The 14,644-nt window shown below is 40.9% G+C and overlaps 1 protein-coding gene across 1 annotated transcript in view; it reads right to left on the reverse strand.

Annotated features, from left to right (window-relative positions):
- Positions 1 to 14,644, reverse strand: part of LOC122639868 (ABC transporter C family member 2-like) — a 114,072-nt gene that overhangs the window by 19,551 nt on the left and 79,877 nt on the right. Inside the window, exon 23 of the mRNA XM_043832874.1 lies at positions 7,373 to 8,129. Coding sequence (XP_043688809.1) covers positions 7,373 to 8,129 — 757 coding nt within the window. The remainder of the gene's footprint in view (positions 1 to 7,372; positions 8,130 to 14,644) is intronic.

Here is a 14,644-nt window from a genome sequence, read left to right on the forward strand (position 1 = left end):
CAATTTACACACCTTGCCCTTAGTCCTGTCATCAGAGAAACCAGGTGGAATGTCCATATATACCTCCTCCTCAAGCTCCCCATGGAGAAAGGCATTTTTGACATCTAACTGCTGAAGACCCCACCCAAGATTTGCAGCACAAGATAATAACACCCTGACAGTGTTGAGCTTTGCCACTGGTGCAAAGGTCTCCTGATAGTCAACTCCATAAGTCTGAGTAAACCCCTTTGCAACCAAACGTGCCTTGTACCTGTCCCACCGAACCATCCGCCTTCTGTTTAACTACGAAGACCCATCTACAGCCCACTGGTTTTTTCCCTGGAGGAAGAGCCACAAGATCTCACGTATTGTTTTTGTGTAGTGCTCTCATTTCTTCCAACATTGCTGTCTTCCACTTTCCATTTGTAGATGCTTCCTGCCAATTTCTAGGAACCGAAACAGAGGAAAGAGAAGATACAAAAGCACGAAAAGAGGGAGAAAGAGAGTTATACGAAACAAAATGAGATATGGGATGTAAAGTGCAAGTCCTAGTACCTTTGCGAAGTGCAATAGGTAGGTCGGAAGGATTACCAGGAGATGTAGGATCTGTGTCTGGAGCGGGCAATTGGATGGGTACTAGTGCTATAGTGGGATGCAACTGCCCTCTTGTGGACCGTCCCCTTGTATAGGTGATCATGTTGGAGTTGTCAATTCTCTTCTAAAATTCACCAATAGTTCTCTGGACCGGAGTCTGCTCCCCCTAAGTAGGAATATTAACAACACTATTGTCTATGGTCTCCCCCTGTAAAGGATTCCCATTAGGTGAGGGAGGAACAGCCAGAGGTTGTTGGGAGGTCTCCAAAGGAGGATGGGCAGCATCCAAGGGTGGTTGGGAAGCATCCAAAAAGGGCTGGACAACAGCCGTGGGTGGTAAAGAGGGCTGGGCAGCCAGAGGCTCCTCAGGTAGAGGAATCTCGAAAGCCACATCTTCACCAGCACTCTCCCCCTGAAGAGGTGGCGAAGAATAATAAGAAAGGGACTCATGGAAAACAACATCCATGCTAACCATGGTACGGCGGGAAAGGGGATGGTAACATTTATATCCTTTCTGGGTTGGAGAATAACCCAAGAAAATACAACGGAGTCCTCGAGGTTCAAGTTTGCTGGGAGATTTAATGTTTCGAGCATAACACACACAACCAAACACCTTGGGAGGCACAATAAAGGAGGAATTACCAATTAAAACATCAGAGGGGCTACGGGAGTAAAGTACCCGAGATGGCAGCCTATTGATGAGATAGGCTGCCGTGATAACCGCATCCCCCCAATATTGAGACGGGACATTCCTCGCAAACATTAAGGCTCTGGCCATTTCTAACAAGTGGCGGTTTTTCCTTTCTGCCACACCATTCTGGGCAGGGGTATCAACACAACTAGTCTGATGAATGATGCCATGGTCAGCCAAATATTTTTGAAATTGTGATTCTTTATACTCTGTTCCATTATCACTTCTCAATATTTTGAGAGTAGCCTGGAACTGAGTTTGGACCATTTTATGAAAGTGTTGAAAGCATGAAAAAACTTGATTTTTGGTGTGTAAGAGATAAACCCATGTGTTCCTAGAATGACAATCAATGAAAGATACAAACCACCGATGGCCAGAAATAGAGGGTTTCCGATTAGGGCCCCAAACATCAGAATGCACTAACTCTAAACAAGAAGAACTTCTTTTATTTAAAATAGGATAATTTGAACGTGTCTGTTTGGCCAGAACACACGCCTCACAAAAAAAGTCATCCTTAGTATGTAGGGTGACCAAACTAGGAAATAAATGTGCTAAAATTCCTAAAGGGGGGTGACCTAATCGAGAGTGCCACTGGTAGAGTTCAGAAGAGACCATGGAGTTCTGGTGCAGTGGAGAAGGTAATGGTGGTGGAGAGAAGCGACCATCATCAAGTAGGTACATCCCACCGTGCACTTTACCCAATCCAATCGTCATCCCAGAGGCCAGATCCTGAAACACACAATGAGAAGGAAAGAAAGTAACTTTGCAGTTAAGATCACGAGTAATACTACTAATGGAAAGAAGGTTAGTAGTAAAATTAGGAATGTGCAAAACAAAAGTTAAGGGAAGGGAGGAGGTGCAGTTGATGATTCCCTTTCCAGAGATAGATGAAAGAGAACCATCAGCTACCTTGATCTTGTCCTTCCCAGAAGTAGGAGAGTATCGATGAAACAAACTAGAGGAACCGGTCATATGATCTGTAGCCCCAGAATCTATGATCCAAGGATGAGAGGCTACAGAAGCACAATGACCGCCAAAAGGAATACCTGACCGGGCAAAGTGTGAACCTGAATGAGCGAAAGAATTGGCAGTAGCTGATGTAGTAGAGGCAGTAGCAGCGGAAGACCTCAGCATACGTCGGAATTCTTGTAGCTCATCCTGGGATAGACCAGGGTCAGTAGTAGGGTCTGTAGTAATAGTCTCAGTCTGATGGGCCTTGGGCTTTGTCTTGGTCTTGGTCTTGGCAGCCCGTTTTGCTTCAAAGTCAGCTGGTTTCCCATGAAGTTTCCAACACCTCTCCTTGGTGTGATATGGTTTGTGACAGTGCTCACAAACAACAGTCCCGGTAGTAGAATCACCAAGAGAAGCAGTGCCAATAGGTGTAGGAGTAATGGGGGCAGCAGCCTTGAGAGCAAATCTGTCAGTAATAGGAGGATGTAACATGGCATCCCTACGGTTCTCCTCAGAAGAAACCAATGCATAAGATTGTTCAAGTGTGGGAAAAGGTATATGGCCCAACACTTGAACACGAATGGGATCATACTCCATATTCAAACCAGCTAAAAAATCGTAGACTTTGATCTTGTCCACATGTTTCTTATAAGAGGCAATATCAGCAACTGTAGAGGGGTGAAAATCAGAGTAATGATCCAACTGTTGCCACAGGCTGCGGAGAGAAGCATAGTAGTACGAAATAGAAAGGTCTCCTTGAGTAGTGTGAAGGACCTTCTTTCGAATTTCATAAACTTGGGCATCATTGCCAAGCTGTCCGTAGGTCTCCTTATAAGCAGCCCTAATCTGGTCGGCAGTGTCCAGAAGAAGAAAATTATGCTGTAAGGCTGAAGTCATAGAGCCTACGAGGTAGGACATGAGAACACCATTATTGGCCAGCCACTTAAGTCTGATCAGGGCCTTTATCACTAGGCTTAACAATAGTGCCATCAATATGGTCAGTGAGGCCACGGCCAGCAATGGCAAAGGAGGCTGATCTAGACCACAGAAGGTAATTTGAGCCATCCAGTTTGATGGGGTTAGGTGGAAAGCTGTGATAATCTGTCTTGTGATTGCCATCATGAACAGAAGTAGCAGTAGAGTTGGTAGAGTCACCCATACCGGCAGCAGAGAAGGCCAAACAATCTTCAAGTAAAGTCCCAAACAAATAGAACCAACAGCCAAAGAGAACCTTGATCGATTATGGTTTTGAACAAAACCCTAAAGTGATGGAATCGATGGATGAGCCTAGGCTGCAATAAATAATATCAAAGTGGCTGAAAGACTGAGGTAGAGAAGTCCTTAATACGAGAAACACATCTGCAGAAAAATTCAGATCCAAAAAACAGGTGCAACAGCCCAATATCGATAGAGTTAGGGTTAAAAAACCCTGTAATGATGAGATCGATCTCAAGGTCTTCACACACCAAAAACAGATCTGTAGAAGCTGATATAGCTGTCGAAGGAGCCCTTATAAGTGAAGAAAAAACCTGCAACAAAATCAGCAACAGTGGGCAGCAATAACCCTAAGATCGACAGATGTCAGGGTTTTTTCAGGAATCGATCTTAAGGAAGTCTTCAATCTTGAGGAATAATTTCTGAACCAATAAAACAACAATTCTGCAGCAGCTTTTGGTCTTCAAAGAGAGGAGAGGAGCCCTTGTATCTGATGTAGAAGCAATCTCCAAGAAGGAACTGAAGAACCAATATCGCAGCAGTGTTGATTGGAGTCTATCGGACAGAATTACAAGTCATAAATGAGGTAATGGGGGCAGCAACTAGATCGCATGATTACCTCATCAGTGCTGCCCTATATGGGAATGAAGAACAAGGGAGAAGAAGGAGAGAACTAGAAGAGAAGAAGATCGAGAGAGAGAAGAAGAACAAAAATCGAGAAAAATTGGTGTCCCTAGTTTGAAATCTGCTCTGATACCATGTAGAAACAGATTTGAATTAGGTTAATGCTTGGATGATTAAATCATCCCAAGCACATTGTATTTATAACTATAATGAAATAGTAAAAATAATTACATAAGCAATGTGGGATTAAACCACATAAGAAACTAACAAATAATAAAGGAAAAAAGTCCAGAATACCCCCACGGTATTCTGGCCCAATATAACTAACAAGAACTTATGGATCAAATCTCAGAACCAGTTGATGTTTGTGTAAGGATCCTATGATGGCTTTCCAGAATCTAGTAGTACCACCCAGAAAGAAAAAACTCAGAAACCAAGGCTAAAATAGGAGATTTAGGGAAACAGGGAATGGGTCTAAGGTTGGGGAAGAAACAAAAAATTAAAGAAGAAGAAATCGAAGAGGGAAAGCGAGACAGGACGCCATGGCGTAGGTCGATATGCACATTTCTCCAGTGCCAGGACGCCATGGCGACGCCATGACAACTATGGGAGGAAGGGAAAGTCTCAACGCAATGTGGGATTAAACCACATAAGAAACTAACAAATAATAAAGGAAAAAAGTCCAGAATACCCCACGGTATTGCCCAATATAACTAACAAGAACTTATGGATCAAATCTCGGAACAGTTGATGTTTGTGTAAGGATCCTATGATGGCTTTCCGAGAATCTAGTAGTACCACCGGAAAGAAAAACTCGAAACCAAGGCTAAAATAGGAGATTTAGGGAAACAGGGAATGGGTCTAAGGTTGGGGAAGAAACAAAAATTAAAGAAGAAGAAATCGAAGAGGGAAAGAGAGACAGGACACCATGGCGTAGGTCGATATGCACATTTCTCCAGTGCCAGGACGCCATGGCGACGCCATGACAACTATGGGAGGAAGGGAAAGTCTCAACGTCATAGAGGGATTCAGACTGCTGAACCGCAAATCTGTTTGGACCAGCGGTCCAGGGGGATGAAGACAACGCAGAGAACCAGAGGGCGAGGGTTCCTTGCGGCGAGGACGATGGCGGCTTCTTCTCCGGCCACGGCTAGGATCATGATGATCGGAGGAAGCCAGAAGAGGAGATGAGCCAGTCCCATTCACCACAGGGGCTCTTCGACTCATCCTGCTTCTTCTCCGGCCACGGCTAGGATCACGATGATCAGAGGAAGCATTATAATCTCCGGCCCAGCATTATAATGTTGGGAGCATTATAAATAGGCTTGTGCCCAACCGTTACGGCCACAAATTTGATTAGTTTAGGTTTGGAATTTCTCTTTTCAACCAGGTGGATACATAGTTTGTGTGCTTGAGGTGGATTCCTCAATCTAGGAGGAATACCCTTGGGCCAGGGTTTCAAGAATCGAATCAGATAGGCTGAATTGGCCGAGGTCAATCCCAATTCCAGCTGATCTGGATCGGAATCGGCTGGACCCGATCCAGATCATGATTCTGAGTTTTGCAGCCTTGCCTAGGTCTGCTGCAGGGTGGATTCCCTGCAGCAATTATTCTATAATATTCTTCAAGTTCTGCTTCAAATTTCAGAGCATTCAAGTTCAATTTATCAGTTGCAGATCAATTCTAGTGCTCTGCTTCTGTTTCTGTCACTTCTATCAATCTGAAACTTCAAAGCGACATAAGTTTGAACTGTTACTTTTCTATGAGATTTCATGGCTTTATCCTCCGTGGAAGCAGTGAAGTTATTCCAAGGTTCAAACCCTCATTAAGATTTTGTCAGTGCCTGCAACTGAATTCCAGAAACATGACCCGATTAGTTTCTGGTCCAATTGCATCTTTCCATCTGAGAGCGAAATCTCTTTTTTCAGAACTGCAAGGTAGAGCGGAGTCATTGGCGCACTTGACCTGAATTATAGACTATTCTGGTCACTAATCTCTGAGATATCTAATTTCTCCTACAAACAAGGTTTAAAGTATCAGTATCGGGTATCGTATCGGAAAGGTGATTTTAAGAGACGTATCGTATCGTATCGGAGAGTATTACCCATATTGGGTCACGTGTTGATCCTATACAGTTGATACTTCTTAAGTATCGTATCGATACCCTAAAAATAAGATACGTATCGGTTAGTATTGGCGGATATGTTAAGATACTTAAAACCTTGCCTACAAACCCTAACTTCTGTTTTCTGAGAATTTTCTATAGTAGGGCGTACCCAGTGAACGAGGCTCCCGCCACTGCTGGATCTGAGAAAATTCTAGAGTACCTATCAAAATTTCATTTCCGATTTAGTGTTTTTTATTCAATCCTAGTTCCTAGTCATCTTCGATTGTTCAGTTACTGCTGTGATTAAGTTTTGATCTTATACCAAGTAGAAACACATTTCTACTTCTATTTGAATTGGGATACCAGCTTACTGCATGACCATATTAATTGGAAAAAAATAATAATGAGCAATGTACATAAAAAATTTCCATTGCACAGGCTTGATTGATATGGTTCAGTTCATTATCTAATATCTTAAGGCAGAAGATGAAAGCCTTGAGCTTCCGTTACTAAAACCAATACTCTAAAACTCAACCAGATCAAAGTCTTGGTTTGCTTGCGTTGAACCGTTGATATCAGCAAATAGAACTTGTGGGCTCCATCTGATATCCCGGGAAGCCAATTATTATTACTACAAAAATATTTATACTTAATTGTAGTTTAATATCCTAAAAGTATGTGGAGTTGTCAACTTTTTTGGAACCATTGAATTCATAATCCATTTCATTGAAGAAAACATTCAAAACATAAAAAATATGATCCGTCCATTAATAATTCAATAATTAATACTTATCATTCATGGGATTAATAGTGGATACATGGAAAGAATAGTATGAGCTTTCAAATGAAGTTGTGGTCACCATGTTGTAATCCACACCGAATGGACCTACTGTCCAGACAGAGGTTTCCACTTGAAAACCAGATAATTGAATGGTTTTGGACTTTTTGTTTGGATTTTGAAACACTTACAGTTGATAATCATGGCAAACATTAAAGCTGATTCAAACACCCTTAGGTATATGATCCAGTGGAACAGGATGCATCATGGTTCATGTTAAGTTTCTTTCGTTTCTCTTTTTTTTTTTTGGGTGGGTGGGTGTTGGTCTGTGCTCTGTGGAATTATATCATATCAACTATTCTAAATAAGCCAGACAACGCATAAGTTGAATATCGTTTCAGACTTTTACAGAGGACACAAGGATAATGCATACCTGAGAAAAGAACAGGTGATTGTGGTATTATCCCAAGAACTTTACGCAAATCTGTCAGACCGAACTTTGCAATATCACAACCATCAATCAAAATCCTTCCCCTTTCCAGTTCTACTATCCTAAATAATGCATTGAGCATGCTAGACTTTCCAGCCCCAGTCCTTCCAACAATCCCCACTTTCTCACTGGGAGAAATCATGAAAGACAAACCATGGAGGACCGGAGGAAGTTCAGGCCTGTAGCGTAGGACAACATCCTCAAACTTGATTGATCCTGATGATGGCCAGCCAGGTGGAGGGCGGTTACTCTCAATAATAACAGGACCCTCGGAAGGCAATTCAATATATGTGCTCACCCGCTCAACAGAATTTAAACTATTCTCGGCCAAACTTGCAAGTCTTAAAACGGCAGTTAACAAGTTTGTGATATTTAAAGCATAACTAAGAAGCAGACCCATTGTTGATGCAAATGCCACCTGGTTTTCTGCCCGTTGGTTCTGCATAACAGCAAACGTTGCTGTTAACCAAATCATAAGACCTCCCAATGTTTCCAATCTGATTCCAAGCCAGCGGTTCGAACTCATATTCACAAGGGTGTATCTGACATTATTGTCCATGGATTTCCCATTAATGTTGGCCATCCGATCATAGGCTTTGTATGCACGAATTGTTGGTAGACCATTTAATGCCTCCCCAAATTGTGCATATACAGGAGATCTAGTTATGGAATCCAAACGTTTTACTTCACGGGCTGTGCTCTGTTAAACAAAAATAAGTATGCATAATTCCATTAGTTTCTTCAACTGATTGTGGCCAATAAACATGACATTTAGAGAATCACATTTCCAAAGACTCCATCTGGTTGGAAGCGAAGTGAAGGAAAGGGAAATGAAATTAGAAAAAAAAAATTAAATATAAACTTTTCTAACCATTATCAATGGTGATTGTGTAACTAACTCAAAATATTCTGAATCTAGCAGTTGTATTTTGGGAGAAGTTTCCGTAGTCTAGCAGCTAGACCAACAAAATATCTGCCACATGGCAGATTTGATAGAGCTGAAATTTTGTGAACAGATAGACCCAAGGTCCCTTACTCACATGTCAAGTTTCAGCTGAAATGGAGTGGGCCAAGTGGCAAAATAAAGCTTTGAAAATCCAGTGAAGAAATGAAACTTTTCTAAGAAATTAATGGTTGAGAATTCAAATTAACATGCAAATACATGGGCGGTTAAATGATTGAATCTGAGTCTAATATTTAACACATGATCAATCTAAACTATTTCCTAGACATTCACTCAATCAAAACTGCCACATCACCCTTCCACATGGCAAAACTTTGTGCCAGTGTAGAGATAATCTCTAGAATTGTTTTACTTCACTTTTCAACCAAGTTCCTTGGATTTAAATAGGAAAATAAAGAGTCCACTAGCATATTTGGTAAGGTTTAAAGTCAGTTACAGTCATGAATATAAAAAGTTCTCATTTTCATTATTAAATTCACTTTCCTTAACTTGTAACCAGAAGGAGCCAAAATGAGTCACTTATTTCTTGAATTAGAATAAAACAAATCAATATAAATCTGTCCATGACCATATAGGTGCCACAGATGAGAATTTAACTTGAAATACTGGACATACTGTACTCTTGTGTTGGACTTAGACAAATATGCAAAATGCCTTTTACTTAACCTTTGGAAAGAATTAGTATATACATAAAGCTTGCCTTGAGTTTAATGAGGAACTTTTGGTTCTGAACTCACCCACAAATATGTGTGATAAAACCTGTATTATAAAGTATAAGTTGGGACAAAAATTTAGTAGCATTGTACGATGGCAATATATTACAAAAATGCTTTTTTTACTCCCTTTTTTTGGGAGAAAAGGTAGACTTGTAATAAAGTAATTTAAAAAATAGCAACCCATACACTCAGGATGCTGTAAAATTATAGGCACTAGGCAGACCACAACTAAACCCTCTTTATACAACCCATACCCGCCCTTTTTCTTTATCAGTTTCCTTGTTCTTGTTCATAGGTGCCTTCATCATCCCCAGGGTAAGTATTAGGGTTGTCAAAGGATCAGATCATGATCTCAGATCTCATCAAATTCTGGATGGTTCAGAACTGACTATATCTGTCGGATCAAACCTGGATCTTAAATTTGACAGAGATTTAATTTTCAGTATCAATAATAAAATTGAATCTGAACCTTCATCTTACAGCCCACATGAAATTCACAAGAGTAGGTGGAAATACAACTGGATCAGGACCAACTGGACAAGTACATGGCCCTAGATAGATGCTATAAAAACAGCATGATGGACGGCCCTCAAATCCTAACCCAAAACTAAAGAATTAGGGCCAAGAATCGGGAAAGAGAACCAGAGCTAGCGCAGGACAGATTTAAAAGAAAATTGATATTTCTCAATAAGACTATTGTTGGCCTCCAAATTAGGGTCAAGCAGCTCTCTAAATAGGTTCAATCCAACCCGAAAATATCTCAGTAATCCTCTGAGATATTAAGGGTGCGATTAGGGGTTTTGATAATCCTGGACAGAATATTAAAGTGGGATGGATGAAGTGGAGAGGTGCATCCGGAGTGTTGTGTGACCGACATATTCCTTCAAAGCTTAAAAGAAAGTTCTATAGGACTGTTGTACGACCGGCCATGATGTATGGAGCAGAATGTTGGGCAGTTAAGAAGGGTCATACTGAGAAGCTATGTGTAGTAGAGATGAGGATGTTAAGATGGATGTGTGGAAAAACTAGGAAGGATAAAGTAAGGAATGAATGTATTAGAGCTGACTTGGGAGTTTCCCTGATCACTAACAAGCTTTGAGAGAGTCATTTGAGGTGGTATGATCATGTTCAACGGAGGCCTAGAGACGCCCCAGTAAGGAGGAGTGATATGATTCAAATTGAAGGAGCTAAAAGAGCTAGTGGCAGGCCTAAAATAACCATAGGAGAAGTTGTGAGGAAGGACCATGGTTCAAAATCTCGCAATATATCACCGACATATCGGCATATTTTGGAATTCTCAACACTACCAAGACGAGATGAGACAACGAAATGAAAAAGTAAATATTTCGACGAAATTTCCGGACATTTCGGTATGTCACCGAAATATCGCCGAAATGTTACAAACTATGCACGTGACTCTTTAAAGGGTGACTATAAAAGGCAGAATCTCGCATATCTCGGTCGACCGAGACCTTGTAGAGACTCTTGTTCCTTTTTTTGTCTTACATTCTTCCAAGCATAGTTCCGAGCCTCTTCCAACTTGTTCTTCAGCATTTTCGATGGATCGTCGCCAGAAACACGTCGGAAACACCTCCTAGCACATTTGTGAAGGATTTTTCACTGTTTAAGGTAATTTTTTTTTCTCTAAAACTATTTTTTTGAAAATACTATGTTCAATACTTATTGGATGGTGATTATATTATTATACGTTAGACACCGGAGGCTGATCTACAACCTCACGGTGTCGAAAATTGTTTTCCATATGTATTTTATTTTTTTAATTTTCTGATATAAAATATTGATTTTCCTACAACAAAAATAGGAAAAAAATTAGGGGTAATATAAATCAGATGGGGATCAATTAAATATATGTTAGACACAATTGGCCGATCTACGACTTCACGGTGTCGAAAATATTTTTCTGCCCATAAATAATTAATTTTATTTTCGAAAATTAAGAAAAATATTAAAAAATTCAAATAAATAAGGAAAAATATGAGGTTTTGGTTTGAAAAATCATGAAAAATACGAAAGTAATTTCTACATGTTTTTGAAGTGCACTAGATATATATTATGTTTAATCATTTCGTTTTTGTTGTGTTAGGTCAATATTTATATGAAAATTATTTATAATTTTTTTTAATTATGAGAAAAATAAAAGGGTTAGGGGAAAAATATTAAATAGCTATACAATTGTTTTAGTAGTCTCAAAGTCTCAATTGAAGTGCTTCTACATTAAGTTTTTAATTATTTGTTTTACTTACATTGCAGTAAACAAGTATTATTATGGCGGATCGTGAAAGAAAACGTGCGGAAGGAAAGCAGAAGGTAGGGGAAAGTAGTCAACAGAGGGAGCAGAGGCTAGCCAGGCAGCCTAGGGGTGATATTGCATGGTTACATGGAGTGCCAATTGATGGGGATAAGAGAAAATCACAATGTAACTGTTGTCACATGTAGTTTTTGGGAGGTGGGTCCAGTAGACTTAAACAACATCTGACTGGAGGATCAAAAGATGTTGTAGCTTGCCATATGATCCCTAATAAAGTAGCTAGGGAAGTTGGTGAAAGTTTGAGGGGAAAGATGAGGAGGAAGGTTGACAAGCAGAGGGTAAGGGAACAACTTGAGGAGGCAGTGAGGAGTTCAATGGGAGGAGGAGAAGGAGAATACCATGATGATGATGATGACTCTGATGATGATGATAGTAATGACCCCATCTATGTGCCTGCTGATATACAGACACCACAGGAGGCTAGGGACTTTCAACGGTCTGTTTCGAGGAGTAAAGTTAGTTTTCGAGATGATCAGCAGAGACAGAGAATAGGGGGTAATAGAGGAGGTGGCACATCTGGAGGTTCTAGAGTTAGTGGGTTATTTAATCCTTTTAAAAGATCACAAAATATGAAGGTAGCTCCAACACCTCTAGCGGTACCAGTACCAGCACCATCATCAGATCCTAAACTACATAAGAAGAAAGGATGCACTCAACCCAAAATTAAAGGAGCATGGAAGAATATGAAGGGATTAGTGAAAGAGTCAATAGCTAAGTGGATGCTATACCATACCATCCCAGCAAACACGGCACCAGGCCCCCATTATAAGACCATGATTGATACAATTGTAGAGGCTGGCCCAGGGTTCAAGGGGCCCACCCCATATGAGGTAATGAATATTTATTTACCTCAACAGAAGGCTAAGATTTAGGAGTACATTGATCAAATAAGGAGTATGTGGGATACATATGGGGTGATTATAATGGCAGATGGTTGGACTGGGCCTACAAGAAAGTCCGTCATCAATTTTATGGGCTGTTGTAATAGGAGGACAGTTTTCCTCAAATCTGTGGATGCATCCAAAGAGATAAAGGATGCAAAATACATTTATAGATTGTTGAAGGAAGTGGTTGAAGCTAATGTAGGAGCAGAGAACGTTGTCCAGATTGTAACAGATAACGGAAGCAACTTCAAGAAGGCCGATGAGAAGATGATGAATAACAGTAAGTACCGGCTCTTCTGAACTCCTTGTGCGGCCCATTGCATTGATCTAATGCTAAAGGATATGGGGAAGTTAAAGTTGGTGAAGACTGTGGTGGAAAGTGCAAAACAAGTCACCAACTTTGTATACAACCACTCCTTTGCATTAAATCTATTGAGGGAAAAATGTGGGGGTGACTTGGTGAGGCCGGGCATTACTAGATTCGCCACAAACTACATTGCCATAAAAAGCTTTAAGACAAAGAAGGCCGGGCTGAGATCTATGTTTGCTTTTGAGGAGTGGTTTGGATGGAAGGGATCCAATACCAAAAGTGGGAGGGAAGCACAAGCAACAATGTCCTCTGAGGAATTCTGAACAAAGCTAGGCAAAGTGGTGAAAGTTTTGGAGCCAGTGGTTAAAGTTCTACATATAGCGGACTCCGCTCTCAAGGGCCCCACCATGCCAGTCCTATATGCTGCCACTGACTTGATGAAGGCTAGCGTCTACAATGTGGCTCCTCGTAGTAGCAAGCACTTTTTGGATATTATCAATGCTCGCTGGGAGAACAACTTATGCATCCACTGCATAAGGCTGGTGAATAATTTTGTTTATGTAACTAATTCATATCTTAGTAATATTACTAATTACCTATGCATTTGATAATATCTCATTACTATATATCAATTTTTAGCATACTACTTGAACCCCAAGTATCAATATAATAATAGGCTTGGGTTGGATACTCAACTTATTGACACTGTGAAACAAGTAGTAAAAAAGTAGGAGCCAGATGGTAAACTACAAGCTATATGCAACACTGAGGTGAGTCTTATAATTCATTTGGAATATAATTAGTAAGTAGTAATTACTAATTAGTAATGAGTCATTACTAATTTTAAAAATTTTCCGAATGGGTATAGATGAAGATTTTTAGGTATGCTGCAGTATAAGGCAGAGAACGCGCTGACGCAGGTACTCAATTCAATATCTTATTCTTTTAAATTACATATGTATTGAAAGTTGAAACTTGTGAAAATTTTGACACGTCTTTTATTGTAGTAAACTTGTAATGTAGTTGAATGGTGGGTGTTGTATGGGGAATCGGCTGAGAATTTAAGGAGAATAGCAATCAAGGTCCTTACCCAAACATGTTTCGCATCTGGCTGTGAAAGGAACTGGAGTATGTTTTCGCTCATCCACTCCAAGAGGCACAACAGATTAGGTTCCCAATGTCTATTTGACTTAGTGTATGTGCACTACAATTTGAGGCTGAAGCTGCAACACACACGCATGGGACATGAGGGGCGCAAAGGGGAACTATTGGCCTCACCAACATTTTTCAGGTTGACTCAGACAATGAGGACCCTATTGTGGATTGGATGAGGGATAGAGGTGAGCCAGTGTTGGATCAGGAGGGAGGTAGGCCAGAACCCATGATAGCTTCCGAGATGGGTGTTGATGTGGATGAGTATATAGCTGACGAGGGTCAGATACATGCACGGGAAGCATCACCCATACCATTCCAGCCCACAGGTGGCAATGTTGATGAGGATGATGACTGGTCCAGGTCCTCAGGTGGTAATGGTAAGAATCAGACTCAGACTGGAACTGATGGAAGTGATGGTGATGGTGATGGCAGTGATGATGATGATAATGGTGGTGGTGGTGAAGCATTTGATGGAATACGAGAGCATTATGTGGTAGACGAGTAGACGGTGCCGATAGAGTTAGTCCGATTCACCGGAGAAACACAATTTGATCATGCCACACAAGATACAGACCATGGTGCACGTGAGCCCACACCCGCACCCTCACAAACCCCCATACGTCCATACACTAGGAAGCGTAGGGGTCAACAAACACAAGCTGATTATATGGATATTGATGACTTATCTAGCTCTGTTGGCGGATTGAGTATAGGTGATAGGGAGGGAAGACCGAGTGGGCATTGGCGTGCCCCATCTTTTGATGCACGTACCACTCCATCGTCATCAGATTATAGTGCATCACAACCTCACAATGGATATGGATATGGGCAGTTCGTTGGGGTAGGGGACTATGACT

The sequence above is a fragment of the Telopea speciosissima genome, chromosome 9 (genome assembly GCF_018873765.1).
Source record: "Telopea speciosissima isolate NSW1024214 ecotype Mountain lineage chromosome 9, Tspe_v1, whole genome shotgun sequence".
NCBI lineage: Eukaryota > Viridiplantae > Streptophyta > Magnoliopsida > Proteales > Proteaceae > Telopea > Telopea speciosissima.